General features: G+C 40.6%; 1 protein-coding gene across 5 annotated transcripts in view; it reads right to left on the reverse strand.

The window, feature by feature from the left end:
- The window catches only part of ENOX1 (ecto-NOX disulfide-thiol exchanger 1), a 365,131-nt gene that overhangs the window by 91,824 nt on the left and 249,463 nt on the right, over positions 1-23,844 (reverse strand). For all 5 annotated transcript variants that reach the window (XM_085215818.1, XM_085215817.1, XM_085215815.1 and 2 more), the window contains 3 exons: positions 14,540-14,713; positions 12,321-12,527; positions 4,936-5,169 (listed from right to left, as the gene is read on the reverse strand). In XM_085215818.1, the coding sequence (XP_085071944.1) occupies positions 4,936-5,169; positions 12,321-12,527; positions 14,540-14,713 (615 nt within the window). The remainder of the gene's footprint in view (positions 1-4,935; positions 5,170-12,320; positions 12,528-14,539; positions 14,714-23,844) is intronic.

Here is a 23,844-nt window from a genome sequence, read left to right on the forward strand (position 1 = left end):
GTAAATGTTCTCTTTCTATGAACTATCATCTCCTTGGCTTCTCCCTGTTTTGGCTCTGGAGGTGACCAACAGAGAACATCACTCACAAATTATCAATGCAGAGAAGCTCAAAAAGCATTTAATCAATGAGAGTTAGTAGTGTGGGCCTAAATTTTTAGAGCTACTAGCTCAGATTCATGAGACCTATCCCCAAAATGCTGGCAATATGTCACTGCCACATAGTGAAAAGTGGCAATGGCAAAATGTAATAGGTGGATAGGGAAATAAACAACACTGTATACATTTAGAGAGAAGAAAAGTGAATATACTCTTGGCTATAAGCTACAGAAAAAAACGTTCACACTGCCATCAAGGAAATAGTTATGAAGGATTGCATTTGCAGGACCCTGAAGACCTTAGCGGAGGAAGAAAAAAAAAAAAGAAAGACGAAGAAAAAAAAAAAGAAACAGAAAAGTGAAATTATTGCCATTAAACATCACAGTCTGACACAGTTTAAAATGGAAAGCGGTGATGAATTGTACTGACTCATAGTTTCTCATTAGTTCCAACAATTTGTGCATAAAACAAGTGTTCAAACCAAGTTCTTTCCACAAATGAAGGGATATGGGATAGTCCACAGGCAGTGAATAGTAAGCCATAACCCCTCAGGCTTTTGGAGATACGCATGGCCTCACACACAATGGAGGTATCCCAGCTCCCAGCCCCAGTCACCAGGCAGTGTATTTTGAGAATCCAGCTGATACTTTATTGAAGCTTCATACTAATAGAGACTAACAGTGAAATTTTATAATGAACTTCTGTTTCCAGTGAGCATAAAAGAGCCCTCTCTATCACCCACTTCACCCAGAGCCTTCTCTATCACCCACTTCAGCCCACCTCTATCACCCACTTTTCTCCACAGTAGTGACTGCCATACCAGGTGGCTTTAGTACATGAAATACAGAGGAACATGTTGGCAATATTAAGGTGAGAACTTCCAGCCAAGTCTAGTATGCAAAAACAATGACTTCTTTAAGTCTTGTTCTACAGTTTGTGGAAGGTGAAAAAAGATACTGTCACCTCTGCTATAGAACCAATAAATATCTAAAGACTACAACAGGAGACTGTCCGATGAGTCTAGTTCATCTCAGCTCACTGTTACATTTCTTTGCCATCAAGAATTTCCAAGGTTATTTTGACAACAAAAGTTCCTTGGACTCAGACCAAGTTGTCTACATCTGTGATTGCAGAGCGGTGTCTTGGGATGACAGATGTTCAGCTATTTGGCATGCTTTACAGCTAGTGTTGCTCGGTGAAGTTCTGGAGGCACTGCAGGAGCTGAAACTGGCACACTGAGGACCTGCAGCTCTACCTCGTGAGTCAGCAGCAGAGCTCAGGACTCTTCTGAGGCAGGTATCATGGGGAGGTCATGACTTAAGAAAACAACTGCAGGGAATCTACTCAGCAACCACACTTTCAAGGCAAATCCTGTCAAGAGCAGATATATTTTGATCCTCTTCTGTAAGATATATTGTTCAGACTTTGCAGCAATGCAAATCTGGTGTCACTCAGAGAACAGATATATTGACACCAAATTTTATAAACATGTGCATATACAAACATATGTATGTATACATATGTATACAAATATATCGCCCGTTAGTTTCGCTGAAGCCCAGATTTAAATTCTGAATATGTGATGACACAAACTGCCCCTTCTCACAATGAAAGATGTATTTTTTTGTGCAGTTTGACCTTTATTTTTAGGGTGTCACACAGTACTCATGGTGAGTCTGTGTTGCCCAAGGAAGACCCTAATGTTCTACTCTCACCCTCACAGAAACTGGCTGTCATTGGAAAAGTTAAGCAGAGTATAGGACTCAGAAGTATAATGATTGGACCCCATCTTTACTTCCTAGATAACCTAGTACAATAGAAACCAATTAAGAAGGGAGGGTTTGTTTTCAGATTTTCCATCCCCAACAACATGTAGTCAGCATGGGTTCACCAAGGGGAGGTTGTGCTCAACCAACCTGGTGGCCTTCTATGATGTTGTCACATGCTGGGTGGATGGGGGAAGAGCGGTAGATGTAGTCTACCTTGATTTTAGAAAGGCATTTGATACTGTCTCCCACGACATCCTTATAACAAAGCTGAGGAAGTGTGGGATAGACGAGTGGACAGTGAGGTGGGTTGAGAACTGGCTGACTGGCAGAGCGCAGAGGGTCGTCGTTGGTGGTGCAGAGTCTGGCTGGAGACCTGTAACCAGTGGTGTCCCCCAGGGGTCTGTGCTGGGTCCGGTCTTGTTCAACATCTTCATCAATGACCTTGATGAGGGGATAGTGGCCACCCTCAGCAAGTTTGATACGAAGATGGGAGGATTGGCTGACACGCCTGAAGGCTGTGCTGCCATTCAGCGAGACCTGGACAGGCTGGAGAGCTGGGCAGTAAGAAACTGGATGAGGTTCAACAAAAGCAAGTGTAGGGTCTTACACCTAGGGAGGAAGAATTGCATGCACCAATACAGACTGGGGGATGAGCTGCTGGAGAGGAGCTCTGCAGAGAGGGACCTGGGCGTCCTGGTGGACGACAGGTTGGCCATGAGCCAGCAGTGTGCCCTCCTGGCCAAGAAGGCCAATGGCATTCTGGGCTGCATTAAGAAGAGCGTGTCCAGCAGGTCGAGGGCGGTGATCCTCCCCCTCTACTCTGCCCTGGTAAGGCCTCATCTGGAGTACTGTGTCCAGTTCTGGGCTCCCCAGTACAAAAAAGACAGGGATCTCTTGGAAAGAGTCCAGCGGAGGGCCACAAAGATGGTGAAGGGCCTGGAGCATCTCCCCTATGAAGAAAGGCTAAGTGAACTGGGTCTGTTTAGCCTTGAGAAAAGACGACTGAGAGGGGACCTGATCCAGGTTTATAAATATCTGAGGTGTGGCAGCCATAACGGTGAGGCCAGTCTCTTTTCAGTGGTACGTGGAGACAGGACGAGGGGAATTGGACATAAGCTGCAGCATAGGAAATTTTGCACGAATGTGCGTAAGAACTTCTTCACGGTGGGGGTGACGGAGCACTGGAACAGGCTGCCCAGGGGGGTTGTGGAGTCTCCTTCTCTGGAGATATTCAAGTCTTGCCTGGACGCCTACCTGTGCGACCTGGTGTAGGGAACCTGCTTTGGCAGGGGCGTTGGTCTCAATGATCTCTAGAGGTCCCTTACAACCCCTACAATTCTGTGATTGATTCTGTGAAACTGTACAGGTACAGAACTGGTTATCTTAATCTTGCTAAAGTGTAATGGTTAATTAACTAAGTTCTTAAAACTGCAATATGTTGTTTTGCTGGATTTTAATGCCTTTTAACTCATAAAAAATAAACTTACCATTTTCAATTCTCAATTTCTTGTATTTATTTGCTCTGGTCAAATGTCCTTCAAAGGACCAAAGCTCTGAAAGCTTGAAATAAATCTTAATTAAGCATGGAAGCTTCCCAGACTGAAAAGAAAACCTCTTTTAAATATAGACATCTCAAACATCTTGCGGAAATCCACATTTCCTTACCCCAAGCAATGGCTAGCCATACGGAAGAAATTGCCCAGACTTCTTGCATTTTCTGGCTTAGCTCAGGAAACCTCTAGGCCTTACTACATTAAGAAAAACTTCCCTATAAAAGATGAACTCCTAAAATATTCAATTGAAAACAGATTCTGAGAACAGATGAATCTAAAACTACTGTACTGTATAAGCTCTAGAGGAACTGGACTGGAAGCTAGGTAAGAAACAAAAAAATCTTATACTTGTGATTCATTCTTCTTTTCCTCTTGGCCTGTCAATTTATCTGCATTATTTTAACAATCTTCCAGTTATTTCAAGAGGTATTTAATAGAGGCGTGTATGCATCCAGAATATTAGTTATCCGAACTAGCAACCAACTGATGAAACAGTGATCAATGCAGTACTCAAAGAGACAGTAGGGTGCATCTCTGTTCCATGCTTCAAAGACGCAACAACTTTGCACCATTCTCCAGTAGCTTCCCAAACATGTTTCAGAGTTAGAACGCAGACCAACATGTTGACAGCTAGATAGCTTACATCTAATCTGGGAAATTCTGAAACAGTGGCAAGAATGACAGTTTCTTGTGACTTGGCTGGCACACAGCAGGTAACGTGCTTGACCACCACGTGGAGAAAGAATGCCAAGCACAGCTGCTAAATGCTGAATGAAAACCAACACAAGTCTAAGAGGTACAAGGAGTTGTTACTTTTTAAATTATGTCTTTACCATGAATATTTTTATTTCTTTGCTTCTTCATTTGTATGTTAACTTTTAAAGATGGAAATCTTCAGTTTTGTAAATTAGTAAGTCATTAAGTGTACCCAGAAGAAGCAAACAAGCAAGCAAACACATAACAAAACAATGCATTATCTTGCATGTGTAATTCCCTAAAGAGGGAATGAAAGAATGGATGGTGTGTGTCAGAGATAAGTTATGCCACTGCATCTGAATGTATGTTAAAATTCAGGTCACAAGAGCAATTGAAAAACCAGGAATTTGGACAGTCACATGCATGTAATATAACAAAATATCACTGGTGAAATAAAAGCATTTTAAGAATCAGGTCCTTAAAATGGAAGATGTGTGTAACAGGTTGTCTTATTATGAGAACACTTCCAGAGCATCAACTAAGCAGAAAAACAAAAACAAAAACAAAAAAAAAAACACCATGTAGTTTTCTGTAAGTTGTGTTCCAGCTGTTAAAGCACAGCTAGATGGACAGATACCCTACATTTCTAGCAGGCGGATGAGTATCATTATGACTGGCATAAAAATGGCAGAGGAATTAGGGGAAGGTTAACAGGGCAAGTAATGAAATACATCAGAGAGAAACCATCTCCCATGTTCTGACTTCTGGATGGCCCCTGTTCTTAAGGAATAATGCACTGCAAAGTATGAAATGCTGCTTACCTTTCAATTTTTCAGCCAGCAAAGCAGCTTCGTGTTCAGAATAATGCATTATTGCTGGAGGAGAAGGAGGGCGCAGTCTGTCTTCTTCCATTTTACGTCTGTGGCGTTCTTCTCGGGCCAGCATTCTTTGTTTGCATTCCCATTCATAAAAGTCATCTCTTGCCTGAGCGAAATCAACATGAAGGCGGCCTGAATCCTTTTTGTCTGTGCTAGATCCTAATCTCATGCGGTAACCTGAAATCAACAAGCAGAACTAACTGTTGCAGGACTTCTTTGCTCATTTTTTTTCTTTTTTTTTCCACTTCAAGTGCAGTTGAAATATACAATCACATGCTCCCACTTATCCACACAGTATCTGTCGATCATTGCGCTTTCACAGGAAGATAAACACTCATCCATTTTTTCACTGCAATTTTCTGCATCACCTATCAACATAATAGATGATCTGAAAAAGTAGCCCCAAAGGTACAGAATCTACATTCCTGCTCATGAGCCTTTCCAAATATGTCTTTTTTTCCAACTGATACTTCTAACATTTATTAAAGGAAAGGGTACCACCACTAAAAAAGAATCTACTCTGGTTTCAATGTAAAGTTCTTCTTCCCCTGATGCTGTTCAGACCATGAATGGTTTAGTGCTGTTATCCAGCCCACCAGTGGAATGGGAAGTGTGGGAAAAGGCTGAAATTTATAACATCATGACCGTAGCTGAATGAGAAAATTGCATTACCTAAATTGCTGAGCCACAAAGAAGGTGATGTCATACCTGTGTTGATGCTAGATCTTTTGAAGCTTCCTAACTGCTAACACCACATAATCTGGCAGCAAACACAAACCACCTACAAATTAATCTGATATAAAGCCAATAATAGTATAAAAACATTAAGTTGAGCATTCTTTAAACCAATTCTAAGACCATGGAAAGATTTATCAGATACTTGCAAGACCTCTTTCAGAACAAATAACCTATCACATCTCATTTTTAGAGGCCTACATATTCATAATTTGATCGATTTATCATATATTAAAGTTAGCAGACTGCACTGGCTTTGTTTAAGTCAGGGCTGTACAACAGCGCAACAGGGCTCTGCTCTGAACTGAAATCCTTGGCTGCATTCAAAAGATGAACAAATCACACCAAAGCTATAAAAGAAGCCTTTCATGGCCATCCTGTGGAAGAACATATGCTGGGCACCAATCTTTTTTCAAGTTTTATTTCCACAGCTGAAAGATACTCACAGAACAGTTTCTCTGACTTTTAAAATGCTGATTCAGGGAAGATGTGAGAGAACACCAAGCAGAAAGCTGTAAACAGACCTCCAGCTGCAGGTAAAATTAATCAGTCTGCACAGGGCTAGCTCAGATTTTTCCGTATCAACATACTGCCATAACTGCAGTAACAGAACAGTCCAGCCGTGACTTCTCATATCATGGGATGATGTGGGTATGAACTCTGGGCAGAACTGACACATAACAAGGCTCTTCAGAAACACTACTATAACTACTGTGAAATAGTTCCACAGACAGGAGGCTCTTCTTCAAAATGGCAGGAAAAAGAAGTTTGCCATTTCTGAACAGTAATCCAAAAGAATCTACCTTTCAGTCATGGTGGTTTGAAGAGCTTCAGCACCTCATCACTAAATTTAAAACTCAGTCTTCAATTCTCTCCAGGGACAGCAAAGTTAAGTAGTAGGTTAGGAGCATTTTACCAAGAAAGCATATCTAGGCATACTCTATTTTACTGCTGTAAAGACATCTTGCTGTATGAAGAGAAAGGAATGGCTGTACTACACCACACATGAGACGATGTCAAACATTAAATACCACACATATAGTGATCATAGAATCAAAGAATCATGAAGGTTGGAAAAGACCACTAAGAACATGTAGTCCAACTATCAACTCATCATCACTGTGCCCATAAGTGCTACATCTACATGTTTCTTTGACATCTCCAGGGATGGTGACTCTACCACTTCCCTGAGCAGCCTGTTCCAATACCTCGTCACTCTTCCTGAGAAGAAATCTTTTCCTAATATCAACTTGAACCTCCCCTGTCACAACCTGAGGCCACTACCTCTAGTTCTATCACAGTTCTATAGGAGAAGAGACCGACCTCCACGTCACCACAACCTCCATTCAGGGAGTTGTAGAGATAAGGTTCCCCCTGAGCCTCCACTTCTCCAGTTCCCTCAGTCACTCTCCATAAGACTTGTGCTCCAGTCCCTTCACAGCTTACCTGCACTTCTCTGGACACAACTCCAGGGCCTCAATGTCTTTCTTGTAGTGAGGGGCCCAAAGCTGAACACAGCACTCAAGATGTGGCCTCACCAGTGCCGACTACAGAGGGATGATCACCTCCCTTTTGCTGCTGACTGCTCTTTCTCTGATACAAGCCACAATGTCATTGGCCTTCTTGAAGATCTGAGCACACTGCTGGCTCATGTTCAGCCAGCTGTCAGCTAACACCCTCAGGCCCCTTTCCTCTGTGCAGTTTTCCAGCTATTATACCCTAAGCCTGCAGCAATGCATGGGGTTGTTGTGACGAAAGTGCAGGACCTAGCACTTGGTCTTTTTAAACCTGATACAACTGGCCTCAGCCCATTGATCCAGCTCATCCAGATTTCTCTGTGCGACCTTCCTCACGTAGATCAGCACTTCCTCTCAACTCGGTGTTATCTGTAAACTTACTCAATCCCCTTGTCCAAATGATCAGTAAAGATATTAAACAGGGCCGGCCCCTGTACTGACCTCTGAAAAACACAACTTGTGATCAATCGGGTGGATTTAACTCCATTCACCTTCCAAAACAAACAATCTGGGTGCTTTTTGCTTGACATTTTCCTTTCAAAACTCTTGTGGAGTTAAGTAGCCTGTCAGTTAGGAGGAGGTATACCTTTCATTTTCCAGCAAGAATACCAGATGGAAAGCTCACACTAAGTGTCTCAGAGGTCCCTCAAAGCCAGAAGGTGAAAAAAAAACTTCCATGGATCAGACCAGATCTGTTTTCCAAGGTTTACAAGCTTCGGGTGAAGAGATGCAAACAATATCAAGTCTCCTCTGCTTTGCTCCACTTTCTTCTACTGAGAGGATAGCACACTACCCTTTCTCCAAAAAGGCTATGTGTAGCTTTAGTCACAAGAGAGAATAATTGCAGGTATCGTATATCCAGTGAGACAAAACAGAAGAATAGAGTGTGAGTGGCCTTTCAGCCTGGAGATCTGAGCTAACAAGGGGACAACTTTGTGTTTTTCTCCCCAGAGATGTAGACATGACGGGATCAGTGGTGCAGTTACTCTGATAACCATGACAAATGTTATACCCAAGATGCATTCTGCACATAGTGACTGCTTTGTGCCAAAAAGGTGTTATCAGCAATGTGAAAGGACACTGCCAGGGTTCTGGGTCTTGTGAACCTAAAATTAGATCTCCCAGCTGGGCTGCCCTTTCCAGGAATACACGTTCTCTCTTCTTCTCCCCTATCTTTCGCCTTGTTGGCAGGAACATGTTGGCTTATGGGCATGCCGAGAAATACAACACTGCAGAGAGCAAGGTCCTCAAAGCCATACTTAATCTGAAAAACAACTATTGTAAAGGTCTGTGCTTGTACAGTTTTGTACACGCACTCATCTAGGTGACTTCAAAATTAGATCAGATTGCTCAGGGCTTGGCATTCTTCCCTTAACAAAAAGCAAATCCCTCTTTGGCATGTCTTCTTGTTCCCTTCTAAATCAGGCTCTGGGGACACTACAGGACCAGTGACCTCTCTAGTGAAGAACAGACTCCTTGACAGGTCGACAGACAGCAAGACACCATGTAGGCAGTGAAGCAGGACTGGCAGGATCTATTTTATATATGTGATCCTCAGGCACCCATCTGTGATGGTAGATCTGAGCTGCAGGGCAGCTGGATGGCAGGCTCTTTTCCAACATCATGTAACCGTATTGATGTTTGAGAGTATTTACTGCACGAGAGAATCACCTGCCTTTTCCGCCTTCCTGCCCAGACAATGAATTGCCCTCACAAAACCCTTTTCCCAGCTTTTTGCTCAGGACTGCAGCTAGCATTAACTGCGTGCCTGGCCTGTCATTTTTTATTTCAGTTTCACATACATAATGGCAGAGGAATAAAAACTGGGAAATTGCCAAGCTCCTTGCTTTAAAGGAGCAGAAGCAAGAAAAATTAATGAGGGTGCTAAACAAAAATCAAACACAGTACTTCCATATCATTGATCTAGTAAAAACTCCATAGTTTGACTTACCTTTGAGTGCTGCTATACTGGGGACCAGTCAACAACTGCTAACTGGGGATCTAGATCAGAATGCTGACGATCATTGAGAACATGAAACAGAAACCAGTATATGGTACTAAAGGAAAACTCACATGGGAAGGTACTGTCATAGAAAAAAAATGCATCCTTAGGCTTTGGGGGTATAAGCAGGTTTGTCTGAAGCAACTTGTTTGGCCCTTATTTCAAGTACAGGGCCATCCAGGTTTGCAGGAGTTTGTGACTCATTAGCCACAAGAGTAAAGTACATAGAGTTTGAAGAAAAAGCTTTCTCATGGGGTGACATATTGATTGTGGAAAGCCTTCTCCTCAGGAGACCAAAATGCAACTTCCAGGACTAAATGAAAACCTTCCTAAAGTCAACTTTTTTATCACGGGTTTCTTACCCATCTTCCTGTCTCCTTTTACACAATTTTAGTTGGGAGTAGAAAGGAAAAAATTCAGCGATTAAACTGCTTAATGGATTTTCTAATCACTTGCATTCCTCTGACGATAAGCACAGGATAAATACTGTGTTTGATGAGATTAGATGGGGTAGACAGATAAAACTGATTAGGTAGACAAAATTATCACTATGTTACAGATATCAAAGGCAGGATTCTTCCCTAATATAACAGGCATACCGTATTTACCACAAATTCTGTTTGTATTTCTCTCTTGTCTCTCCCAGGGAAAATAAAAGGCCGTAACAGTATGCTTTTCCATCATCATTTCAGAATATATTATGTTTGAAAACAATACAAATTTGATTAGAAAAACATAATATTTCAGTACAAATAAAAGGTGTCCCTGCCTTAATGCCTGACCTCCCTGCCTTGCAATGAGACATTCAGTGTTCCTTGTTTCATTTGCAGAGGTCTGCAGAAATCACTGCTGGTGGCAAAAAGAAGGGAAAGTTGCTTGCTGAGCTCCCCTGCTTTTCTCTTCTCTCCATCTCAGCTCTACTGTTTTGTTTGTTTGTTTGCTTGTCCTGATCTGGTCAGAGGGACTAAATTAAAAGTTTTAGAAGGAGAAGAAAAGAGAGATGGGGAGAAAAGGTGAAAGAGGCAGTGAAGGCAGTGGAGGCAGAAGTGTGACTATGATGAAATGAAGGGGAAGAAGGAAGGCTTAGAGAACAGTACAGAGAAAAGGACCAAGAACTCAGAAATATGCTGGCGGAAAAAATCATTAAAAGAGGATGAGAAAGGGAATCTGCCTCCTCCATCTCTTCTTGCCTCCTTTGTTCTGGGTGCATACATAAGTGAGGGCGCACGACAGAATGGGAAAATTTCTAGCAATCATCAGATCTGATGCTCCAGGATTTTTCCACAGAAAACTAAAATAAAACTTTGCTTTGAGACAAATGGAGCATTGAGCTACAGAAAATTGGGAAACTGAGATAATGGGACACTGGCTCTTCCCCAGGATGGCAGTCTGTACATTTCTGAAGTTTTCTATGGCCTCTTTTTTGCTACTGTTATAATTTATTATATAGAGTAATCCCAGCTCCTACTGCATTTTGTGAGCCTTCTCTTTGCTCCTCCACCAGTGCTCTATTGCTGTGGAGCTGGAACCTCCTTAGGACAGAACCTGGGAAATGCACTGCCTCTTCTTACTACTGCAAGGTCTGTAACCTGCTCCCATAAAGTACAGTGTCATGGAAGTAATGCATGAATAAACACATAAACAGGAAGGATGGAAAGGAGGAGAGGACGAGGAGGGATGAAGAAATGGGGTGAAAATAAAATAATTAAATGAAAAACAAAAGAAAGAAAAACGTATAAAGAAGTGCTGATCTGAAGGAAACATCAAAATGCAAAAATATTTTAAAGAAATCCATACTCATAAAATTCTCATAAAAGTCTCATAAAATTCACAATTTTGTATAGCTATTTGAACTAACATTTAAATAAGGCAGCCAGATTAGAAGGAAAAAAATGTGACAGAGAGAACTTTTTCTTGACTATAGATTTCCAAACCTCAGATGTTCTTTTTTTTTCTTTCATTTTAAGATGTAGTCAATGGTGGTTTAGGAAACCACTGGTTTCTAACTGTGTGAGCCTTCTATGGACATCGAGGAGATGCTCTGCTGCAAAACAAAAAACGGTTAGGATGGGAACTCAGACAAGGTACCCAATCATTAACTGCATCCCTAGATCTCTTTTGGTGGTCGCTTGGGGTCTCCTCAAAGTAACCCTACACAAGATGGGTTAAGCCTGTCTGTGTCAACTGGCTTTTTGATAAAGGAGTTGTCTCCAGCCCTCATTCACTTATAAGTACCTTGCATGTAGGGTGAAGGTGTTACATGATACTTGTGGGAATAAACAAAGACAGAGGGTCCCAGAGGGACAGAGAGACAGGACTAAGGGGTGAACTGGTCAGTGAAGACACATAGGGAATAGAATACAACTTATGAAGGTGGAGAAGGGCTCATTTGGGAAGGCTGGGAAGTCAGTCCTCGTATAAAGGACACTGACAGCCAATGAAGCCTGATTTGAGAAAGCAAGGCTGATTTTTTTTTATTTTTCTATTTTTCCCTGTGAATTATGGTTTTGTGGTCTGATTATTTATGGGAAAATAAAAGAGACTCTGGAACTTTACACTTAAAATACTATGGCACTCATGACACTGGGAGACAAAAGGCACAGCCCACAGATGGGTCTCAGAATCTAACCCAGGTGGTTATACACATAAAGGCAGACTTTATTCACACTGCTCTTCAAATCTATAAAAATATGCCAATGAAATTGCCAGGCTATCACAGAAATTGGCACTGGAAAACAGCAGCGTTCCTGGCCTGGTGCCCTCCTCTTTCTACAACCTGTGAGCAAAACTACATAAACCTGTGTAAATCGAAAACAAGATTGTTCTGTAGTGAATTTCAGGGTCTGCTGCATTGTTGTGGGATGGCAGGAAATTGCTCCTGGATACTCAACATACAAAACGGCTCACAAGTTTTGGCAGACACAGACAAATGCAGAATTGCCCCTTCCCACTCCAAGCTAGAGCCACTGAGCTCAAAAAAAGACTTGCTGGGATAAAAGCTAAGAAAATAAGCAAACATTAGCATCACAAAATACAAATGAGAAGCAAAGAAAATCCATTAGAGAATGAAGTACCAGAAAGGTAAATGGCTTTATCAACCATGAACTCCTCTGCAAAACGAATGTGACAAAAATTCTTCTTGCTTTTCCGAATTGCTGTTATATCTCCACACTGCTCAAAGACTTCCTGAATAATTTCCTCTGTTGCGTTTTCTGGTAATCCTCCAACAAACACTGTTTTACACCCAGGAGGTCTCTCTCTTGTTGAAGGTGGTGGAAGATCTAAGTCAAAACAGAAATCACATTGGAATATAAAATTTGTCTTTTGATCCATTGGTTCTATTCAGTTCAGGGCAGCAACAGTTATTTGACATAGCATGGAGTTGGCAGAGAGGGAGAAGCAAAATAAATGAACAGTGCAGAAATTGTCCAAAATTGGCTACTTTAATCTAAACCTTTTCAAGTTTTAGGTGGCTTTTCAGAGCCTAATTCCTGCCACTTATAGGTCATTCTCCAGTCTAAGGTTTAAAAGGATCTTCTTTCCCCTGCACAGTCTCCTTTTAGAAAATGCACACACAAAAAAGAAAAATACTTTGTTTCAAAGGTTCTGTACCTTCACCATCTCCTCCTTACACCCCTCACTCACTACACTCATCAAGCTGCAGCAGTTTAAGCCCCCTGAAAAGCAGCCCATGAAGCCAGGAGGACTGGACACCCTTCCCTAGTTTTAGCATAATTCCATTTCTTTCTCAGAGTACAGGACCAGAGCAAACAGAAAAACAAGGCAGGAAACACAATCAAGTGACAACATGATGAAGGTGCTCCACCGGTTATCTCTTCTGTCTTTGTGCCAGATAACGGAGAGGACGCCAGTGTGCAAGGAGGATAACTTCACTGTTTACAAGTTCTTGTGAGATGGAGTGGCTAGAAATTTTATTTTTATGTATATACATATATATATGGACACTTAAATCAGAAAGGTGTTAATTTTTTTTGAGGACTGTGTGAAAAATACGCTCTATCACAACGCTTCCCCTTGTTTAGATGTAAATTGCTAGATCACTCATCTAACAGTAATTCTCTGAGCAGGAATTTCTAATTGATATGAATTAATATATATATATATATATTTTTTTTTTTTTTGGCCCTTTAACATACTAAAGGGGGCTATAATATTAGTATATCCATATATACATTCACACAGTCAGTTTGATTAAACCATGATCTAGTTACATTGCAAATTCAGACCACTAGACTATTTGCTTAAATTTCTCTTTTGTCTTCATAATGATGGTGAAAACAGCTGGTCTGATTGCTATAAAACTAAATTCCTGGGGCTGGCACAAGCAAAATTAGGCTTTTTGCTCTGCCCTTGTCGTGGTGGCTCAGTGGGAAGTTTTCCATTTGCACAAAGTCCCAGAGGGGGCAGAAGGGAGCCTGGTCCTCAAAGAGAAACAACCCATCTGCATTCTGCCTCTCCAAAAATGTTAGGAGAAAAACGACAGCTTCCCTTTCTTTCTATCTTGGTGGTGTGCTGTAGCTATGCAGAGCCTGGGTATAAGGTGCTCTGTTCAGGGCCATCCATGTTCATCCATAGATAAGTCCAGGTTGGTTCCATCTATGGGTGGACATAAAGAGGATTGGTGCCATATAACCAACACAGAGACGTGGGCATTTTCAGAGAGTAATCTAATTTAGGTTCCCCAGTTATATCTCAAAAGCCAGATGGAAGAGGTTTGGAGCAGCACTCCAAACTCTTTGCCTGTTTAGCAAGTTATCACTGCACTAAGGCTTTCCACTAGCTAGCCATGGGGAGAGTAACCAGGAAGGGCTCATTGGATGAAAGACCTTAGTATTCCCTACCCATGGCTCAGAAACATCTGCAGGATGGACTTCTGACTCAAACCTCTCTGAAGGACATCTCGAGAACTTGTTATCCACAGTGATGCTTTCACCACACTCACAAACACTGCTGGTTTGGACAGACTTATATTTTGTGACAGTGATGTAAGAGAAAGACAGATGTGTACTACAAGTAGTAGTGTAGTTTTTCAGACTCTGATAGCCTTAAGTAATTCATTTTCCTTTTTGTGCAAGCTGTGTAATTTTTTACATGACCTTGCAGAGATGAGTGAACATGCTCTGACACTCCACCATGATTTAAACACGGAGCAGAACTTGTAAGGAAACACCATACATGCTTTACTTTACTTACAAACCATAGTTTTTATTAGATAAAAAAGTTTCAGAAAATACATTTAGGAGAATAACATTTTTTCATCAGGCCCACTTACTTGGGTTTGGAGGGAAGAGTGTGCAGCTTTTGCAGTGAATTATTTCCTTGACTACAGGCACATCTGTTGGTGGCGGTGGTGGCACTAACCCCATGCCTGGTATCATTGGGTTAATCGGAGTGATTCCAGTCATCATGCTAAGGCTTGGATCAAAGCCTGGTACACAGATTGAATCTGTAAGCATATAACATAAAATCCTAGCTTTTAAATCTTAAAAGTACTTGTTATTAATTTCTTGCAAGACAGTTTAAGTTCAGTTCAGGCTTTTTTTTTTTTCTCTCCCAGTATCACTGTTAAAAAAAAGGAGAAGGGAAAAGGAAAAAGAGATATAGGAAAAGGGAAAAGAGAGAGTAAAGGGGAGGGGAAGAGCAGTGAGATAGAGAAGGGGTGGGAGAGGAGGAGGGAGATGCATTTGCACTGGTCCATTTCTAATGGGGGAAAAAAAAAAAGCATAAAGAAAGGAACGTTACATAATTTAAAACATTAACATGACTGCGTGAAACACATCACATTAAAGTGTAAAACCATGCATCATGAATATCCGCTATTATCTGGAATGCAATTTACTATTTCATAATGCCGCTGTGGTGTTTACATTGCCTTCTGATCAGAGTGTACAAAGAATATCATTTAACATTGATATGCCCTCTCCATCTAATTGACAGACAGATTTATCACAACATAGTCTTCTGACATGTGACCTTGATTTACAAACACCATGGAGAAATACCAATTTTAGGCTGTTTTATATAAGTGTAGTTATCCAAGACTTCTAACCTCTTTATCCAAGAATATAAACTTTCAGCTGCATAGAATGGGGTGTTTCTTAACCTAGGAATTAATTCCTTCTTGTCCTGTTATTTAATCGGATTAGTAGATTCTCTTCAACACACATATCACTAAAATGCACCACTATAGCCTCATAAAGTAAAATGCGTATTTGGCAAATACTACTCTTTCTTCTTCCTGATCTCTTTGCCAAGACTTCATATATATACTATTTAAAGCTGAAAGATTTACAGGAGAGCACCAGTGCTGTAAAACCAAGACTTGTAATAAGCAGATGTTTTAGATGAACTGAGAGCCAACTTCTGAAATTTGCTTTTTTCAAAAACAAGGCTTTGGGTTTCTGGAGGCATAATGAATAAAATATTTTGAGAGACCAATCTCTTTGTTGGCACAACACTGCTGCTATTTGGTATCATCAATTATTTAAAAGAAGAGAGTTACTTTGGTGTTCTACAGGTTTTCTGCTGAGTTTTCTGGCTAGCAACTGGAAAGTATTTAATGATACATGTAAACACAGGGTTTGGTAGCTTGGGAGCTTGTTTGTTTTGAAGAAGCAAAGAGGGAAACGACTCCTTCCCCAGGATTTGTTTTTATGTTTAGGAAACTTGAGCTACATTTTGCTATAAGGCAGCATGATCAACTGATGTAACCAGAGAGGCCTGTTTCTTCATCCTAAATTTGCTGTTGAAAAGCAGTGTGGCCTTGAGTAAGCCTGATGACATTTCCATATCTTAATTTCCACATGTGCAAAACAAATACTGTAATATTCACCTACTGGTGAGAATTTGTTCACATTTTTTCTAGCACTTCACAGGTGTAAAGCACTCTGTGGAAGCTGAAAATCAGCATTCTTATTTCCATGAAACATCCATATCCATCTTCTGTGGGAACAACAGCTGAGGACTTACAACATCTACTTCAGTAGAGCTTGTACCTGGAGAGCATGCCCCCTGCTCTCCATATGTGGACTGTGAGCCTTCAGCACTTTCAGCTAGCTCAGTACAAAAGCACTGCAAGTGCATAGCCAGCAAGGATTTGCTTTAGGCTTATTGAAGACTGTATTAATGAAAACTCATGATATTACATTACTTTTTTTAATAAGTGGGCTTATGAAAAAGGATTTGCTCTGGGTGCAATGCTTCTTTTCAATACTGAATATATGCACTGCTTTTCAGATTAAGCTTTGAAACTCAGAACCTGTCATTCATTCCTTGGGATGCAGCAGTGGCCATATTAAATATTCATGGCTAGTGAACTGAGAAAGAAAGTCAGAGGTGAAAGGGCATAATACAATTCAAAGAAGTCCTTAGGACATGCTTATTTGCTTGATCTCATTTTTTAAAAGCTAGACTTTCAGCAGTTATGGTAGGCCACACTTTCTTTCTGTAGGTGTGGTCTGCTGAGCTCTCTATGTACTGTGCCATACTAATCCTCTTGTAGCGTCTGGGAAATGCAGGAGATGCCTTGTCCATTTCCAGATGAATGCAGCTACAGTCATAGCCAGGCATGAAATCGCATATTAAATCAAATATTCATAACTGAGCCACAGCATTATGAGATAAGAATGGAGCATGTGGAGTAGATGATACAATAAGATGGAGAGAAGGCTAAGTTCTTCCCATCCTGTGTGTATCTTTCAAGTCCCATGTGAAAGCCAAGGAGAAACAGCCTCATCTCATGACTGTATCACAATTATCACAGGCTGTATTTAACCATTGCTTTTTTTCTCTGTAGAGCAGTTATTAGATGTGTTTCAGTTTCTCTACAAGATCAGATAACTGAAACGACAGCAAACTACTCACAGTACAGACAACCAAATCAAAGGCAGTAGGATTCAAAAGGTACAGTTTTCAGAGTATTCAAATGACAGTGGTATAGACAGAAAGAAAAGCAAATCTAGGGGAAATGGCAACAAGGACATTCGAGTCCACAAATGCAGCTACCATGGCTTCAACAGGGAGGTGAGAGGGAGAGATTTTAGATTGAATATCAATCATAGCAGGTGTCCTGGTGGACAACAGGTTGACTATGAGCCAGCAATGTGCCCTTGTGGTCAAGAATATCAATGGTATCCTGGGTGCATTAAATGAGCACAGCCAGGAGGCCAAGGAAGTGACCCTCCCCCTCCACTCTGCCCTGGTGAGGCCACAGTGGCCAGTTCGGGACTCCCCAGTTCAAAAAAGATAGGGATAATCTGGAGAGAGTCAGCAGAGGGCCACAGAGATTATAAGGATCCTGGAGTATCTCCCATGTGGGGAAAGGCTGAAAGACATGGGATTGCTAAGACTGGAGAAGTCTCAGAGAGGATCTAATCAACACTTCTAAATTTATAAAGGGCAGGAGTCAAATGAATTGAGGCCAGACTCTTTTCACTGGTGTGCAGCTACAGGACAAGGGGCAATGGGCAAAAACTGGAACACAGGAAGTTCCACATGAACATGAGAAATAACTTCTTTACTGTGAGAGTGACAGAGCACTGAAACAGGCTGCTCAGAGAGGGTGCAGTCTCCATCTCTGGAGATATTCAAGACCTGCCTGGATGCTTTCCTGCACAGCCTACTGTAAGGTACTTGCTTTAGCAGGTGTTTGGACTCACTGATCTCCAGAGGTCCTTTCCAATCCCTATGATTCCATGATTCTAAGATTTAAGTAGAAATAAAAAGTTTCCCACTAATTTCTGCCAAGAAATTCCTGTTCAAGGAAATGTGAGTTTATATGTAACTGTGCTTGTGTTAAGTACATGGCTTTGTCACCATTTTTTTTCTTATCACAGGAATCAATCATGGGCGGAGTTCTGGGGACAACACTCTTGATATATCCTACTAGGTGCATTGGGACACCTTGCATCCAGAATATAATCATGTTGAGTTCTATTGATAAGGATTGAGTCAAAAGTTCTTGAAATCTAATTCTGCATTTACAGGCACTAATCTAAAACCTACGAGGTCAGTGGCAAGACTACTGATTACACGTACAGCTTTTTAACCAGGTGCAGGTTTTCCTTCTTTGTGATCTTGAATACACTGTCATTTTTCCAATGAAATGCTTTCATACATCACATGAGCACTGAGAGGAGGCGTGAGTACCATCCATAAAGCATTTTGGAAATGAAATATAGCTGCTTGAATAGTGAAAACTATTACTTTGCAGTGATGGAAAACTCAGTTGGATTTCTGAACATGGAAGATCTTGTTATGAACTTTTAAGAGATTGTTGGTTGCCTCTATAGAGAAGCTGATGTGTGCCCCACCTGCACAGTGCTGACAAGCCAGGGAGAGAGTCTATAGATGATCTATCCAAAGGAAATACCAGTCTGGGCTCTGAGGTGCAGAAAAAAAGGAACAGATAAAGTCACTTGAAAGGAAAGCCAATAAATTTGCCACCTTTCTGAGAGGATCTAGAAAAATCCCAAGTTTAACTGTATTAATGCTGCAGAGTGGTGCATTAATAGAAGTTGGATAGATGGCTTGAGTCTAGGAATAGGAGACTATCATCCATCACTGTTACCACAGCAGTCTGCTTCATGTCCTGGCATAATGCCCATTTGTAGAATAACCAGGACACAAGCCTTAGAGCTGGAGACAACTCCTGTTGAATGTGCTGGTGAGTTTGTTAGTTTTCAGAAAGAAAGATAATGAGAGAGTTACAAAGGATTACCAAAAAAAAAAAAAAAAAAGTGAATCAACTCTGCTCGCGTAGGTTTTGCTCTCAGATGTATGTGAATATATGATTATTAAGGTATTTTAGACATAACAGTGCTACATTGAACACAGATCAGTATACTAAGTAGATAAGCCACATATCTGAAGACTCAAAATGCAGTATTTCATGCTTTCACTGATCATAGCTAATTTTTAAAGGCTATGTACATAAGCTTAGGCAGATATTTAAAGGTTTATGATCGCTTGAAATTATAAAAACTAACTTGGCAGAAGATAGAAAGTTTACATTTGAAAAATCTTAAGAAATAATTACTAAATTAATTCCTAAATGAAATAATTTAAATGGAAAGCAATCAGAAATGATGAAGCACTTTAAGAATGGAAAAGATCAAGTTTGAACTCCTGTGAATATTTTACATAAGAATTGAATGCTCACATATTCATATTACAAAAATTTGAAAGCATTTAACACTAGTAATTTGCCTCAATTTGGCAGAACAAGAGTTAATTTCTATTAAGAAATTGGCATACTAGAAGACAATGAAACCTTTGAGGAACAAATATCTAGAATTGGCAGTCAGAGAGGTAAAAAGAAAAATCTGCCAGAACATCTGATGTGGTTTTACAGCTTCTTTCTCTTTCAAGTAGAATATTGGAAGAAAAAAATATCTTTCTCATGAAATCTTTGGGTCTAGAAAAAGTAGAAGAACAGTAAAATTCATTTAACGATTACTATTTCCTAACACAGTACATAGTATAAAACAACTTCTTTTATTAGTTTGCATTCTGGGAGGTTAGGAGTAACTTTTTCATCCGTAAAAATATCCACACGGTCTTGGAAAACTGCCCTCATTTCCTTCTTTGGTATAACAGGTGCTGCCTGAATCACCTTCTGGTTTTGCCACAGTATTGCTTTGCACAAATAACAGGGATGTATACTTCTTCCAACTGTGCTTTTGGGGATTGCACTTCATCACCAGTGCTAAGTTACCATCCCACTTCTGCCATCCCCTACCACAAGTTATTTATCTGTTCGGTATTATTTTTTAAGTGTACAATCTTTATTTGATTCTCAGTATTAGCCCTGGGACATGTCATTTCACAGAATTAGAGAATCATAGAACTGCAAGGGTTGGAAGGGAACTCAAGAGATCAAGTCCAAACCCAGTGCTAAAGCAAGTGCCCCATAATAGGTCACGCAGGTAGCTATCCAGACAGGTATTGAATATCTCCATAGAAGGAGACTCTCTGGGCAGCCTGTCTTTTTGCCTGCCACTGCCAATAGTTTCTGTCGTGTTTTTGGATAGAGCCAGGCTGTATTTCTCTTGGATGCATAAAAACACTCGTGTGTGCAAACATAGATTTGGTTGTGTGTCCAGACACACATGCATGGGAGGTTTCCACCTTGGACACTAGCAGCCCAATAGTGGCTGCAGTGCTCAGACATGCTGTTCTGACACCCAGTGAAGACAACAATTTGAATGCACAACAGCAAACCAAAATAACTAACACTGACAGATTTTCATGGCTTGAGAGCGACAATTTTGCACCTTGGAAAAAACAGTCTATTTTTTTCCCAGTGTTGAAAGATTAAAAAAAAAAAAAAAAAGATCTGGTTCCAGGAATGGAGTTGCCTGCCAACACGTACTGCAAGGATTAGGATAGTCCAGGCAGCAGCTGGTAGTAAATATTATGAGATGCTTGTTACAATTCGGTTTCTGAAGAGAAAAAAGAAAACCTTCTAGAGCCTACAGATTTAATTGTGTACTCCAGGAACACCATTGCTGAGTATTTGGAGACTAAATATAGAGTTGATTTCTAATAGCTTTAAGTTTTCCTAAAAAAGTACAAATCTGTCTGCCTCTCTTAGAACAAAACTGTATTATCAGTGGGACCATGTATTACCTGGCAGTAGCGAAGGATGTTTTTTTTTCTCTAAATGGAGGAATCTTATCAGAACAAGGAAAATGTTGTTATTCTAAAATCTTCTTGTGTTTTTATCTAAAATTCTACCTTAAAACTCTTTATGGTCTGCCACTCTCTTTATCCTTATGTCAGTCTCCTTTTTTCTTTATTAGCAACTGCAAATTACTATTCAGCTGCAAGCTAGAGATCAAGGCAGTATTACAGTCTTCTTGGAGATTCAAATCTTACCACTTCTGGGTTTCAAGAAGCTTTTGATGGATCTGACTCATTTCCTCAGTTTCATAAGGCTTTTCTCAGTATAATAAGAAAAAAGTGGGAGTGGCTGTAGCTCAAATGGTTCTTGGTGTCCCAAGGACACGCGCCAGTTTAAATGGGTGTTGATCAAGGCCTTCACAGTCATGTCCAAGATCCTCCAGAACATTTCCTTTTTCAGTTTAGACATCATTAAACTTCTAAGCTTCCTTGTTCATAATATAGATGTTAGATTATCCAGAGACATTCCAATAAAAGAGGGGAAAGAGTTTGATAGCTCTTCCATTTGAGCAGCATAACCACTACTGTTCTGCCCCAGACTAAGGACAGTGGTCAGTAGCAAATGCCCAGGGAATCAGAATAAGAAATAGGCAGGAAAAAAACAAGCTCTTTTTAGCTCCTGTACTTTGAGTGCTTACTCACTGCCAGTGCAAGAGATCACAACTGAACCATCCTTTCTATCAGGCACCTATCCCGCATGATCTGATTCATCCCTTTCCACTAAACCCTACAGTATACTTATTTATACATGTATTTTAAATTCATTCAAACCCGTTTGTATCCCTGGCTTTCAGAGTCCTGATATTATGTTAAGAACTGAGTGGGGAAACATGCTTCCTTTGTTTTGCTTAAACAAGGCTTTTGGCAGTTCCAGGCACATCTTCCACTTTGCTCATCTTGAGAAATCATGAATAGTTGTTTCTTATTCACCTTAGCCACGTGAGTACAGATTTTATTTCTGCTTTTATATTTTGCCATCTGTTTGGCATGCAATCTCAGTCTCTGTAATGCTACAAAGTAATATAGATATAGAACCCCTGCCTGTGGCCCCTTTTAAAAAAACTCAGGTTAACGGCATGGGCAGAGATGCTGTTCTAGGTATTCACCTCTCCCTGCATTTTTTTAAGAACTACATCATAGAGTCATAGAATCACCAAGGTTGGTAAAGACCTCTAAGATCATCCATTCCAACCATCCGACTACCATCAATATTTCCCCACTTAAACCATGTCCCTCAGTACAACATCTAAATGTTTCTTGTATGCTTCCACGGACAGCGACTCCACCACCTCCCTGGGCAGCCTGTTCCAAGTATTATAGAAATGAGCAGATGCCCTTAAATAAACTATGCATGAACCTGACTGATGAAGCAACCTGTGGGCAAAGCAGTTCTGCAGCAATTGGAGTAAGGCACATATGGGCAATGCATGTATTGTGTGTAGGCATGTGAGGGTGTGTTTGGAAGAAAAGATAGGAGTGAATAAAGGGGGGGAGGCAGAAAATCATGTCCTTGCCCTTCAGCTGTCTCAACTGGACAGGGGATCCATGTCAACATCATTTAGAGAAAGCTGTGTTTTGTGAAATAGAGCCTGGGTTGTAGCAAAGGCAAGTCACCAAGGGAATTTTGGCAAAAACGGTGGTGTGGGGGAATCCAGATGAATGTTTCTCATTAATAATCAACCAAGGGATAATTTGCATAAAGTTTACAGTGCCTGCCAGACCCAATCCATAAACAAAGCCCTCAAAGCATCATCAAAACACTTGCCACTTGAAAAATACTTCTATGAGACGTATATCACTGACAAAGCTTTAGGGCTGCATTATTACACTTTTGCTATTTTGAAGGAAGCTCTGTGACTGCACAGAGGAATAGTTTACAGTGCACAATCCAGAAACTTTAGATGCTGCTCCTCAGAGCTGGCTGAAGTTAGTTGAAAACAGTAGAAGCAAATCTGGCCTCCTCTTGATTCCAGTCCACAAAATCACATAGCAAGCACTATATTTAGAGTAATATACATGACAAAAACTAAATTAAAGAAAACCACCTTCTCTTTTTACAAGCAAATCACAGGGTGAATCACTCCTGGTTTGTCCTTTATCACCTCAGGGCTTGGCAGACCAGGACCCCAATCTTGTTTAGAGCATCTAATGCAATGCAAATAATAGGTGAGAATAGCAAATAATAATAATACAACAAAATATTACCACAGTAGATGCCACCCTTCTCGTAAGATAAAACTGCAATACTGTCACATAAAGAAATCTACAGTGTCACTGTAATGCTATTTCTATTGCTATTTTTGCTCATACAGAGTCATTGGTGCCATTTGGACCTCAATGGGGCCTTGGACCCTTTCTGCCAATGGTGAAACTATTCAGTTCCCTTAGAGCAGCTCTGCAAAGATGTACCTGACAGACAAGCCTAAAAATAAGATGGAAAACTCAGGACTTGATGTTGAGGGAGTCCAATGGTATGTTAGTTTTTTCTTGTAGCTGACAGGCATGTATGTAAGAAATCCAAAAAAAAAAAAAAAAAAAAAGGACTAATTTTAGCCTACATCCACAAGCAGCTTTTTTGTCACATATAAAATATAAAATTCCATTGCCATTGTAGTGGAAAGCTGTAGGGGTTAAAAGAGAAGGGAGAAAAAGGGAAGGAGAAAAAATAGGAAAGAGGGGGAAAGAAGAAAATCAAAATAAATGCAGGGAAGAGATGAAAGAGAGGGAAAGATCACCAGACAGCAATATCATCTGGAATCTCATTGGCATGGGTGTATACTCCATCCACACACTGCTTTAACCACTATCAGCATTTTCAAGGCTTTATGAATTTATAGAACTTCACAATGTCCAGAATAATGACCTTCTCAAAGTCTCCATTGTTTAAGAACTACT

The sequence above is a fragment of the Meleagris gallopavo genome, chromosome 1 (genome assembly GCF_905368555.1).
Source record: "Meleagris gallopavo chromosome 1, MGAL_WU_HG_1.1, whole genome shotgun sequence".
NCBI classification, from domain to species: Eukaryota; Metazoa; Chordata; class Aves; order Galliformes; family Phasianidae; genus Meleagris; species Meleagris gallopavo.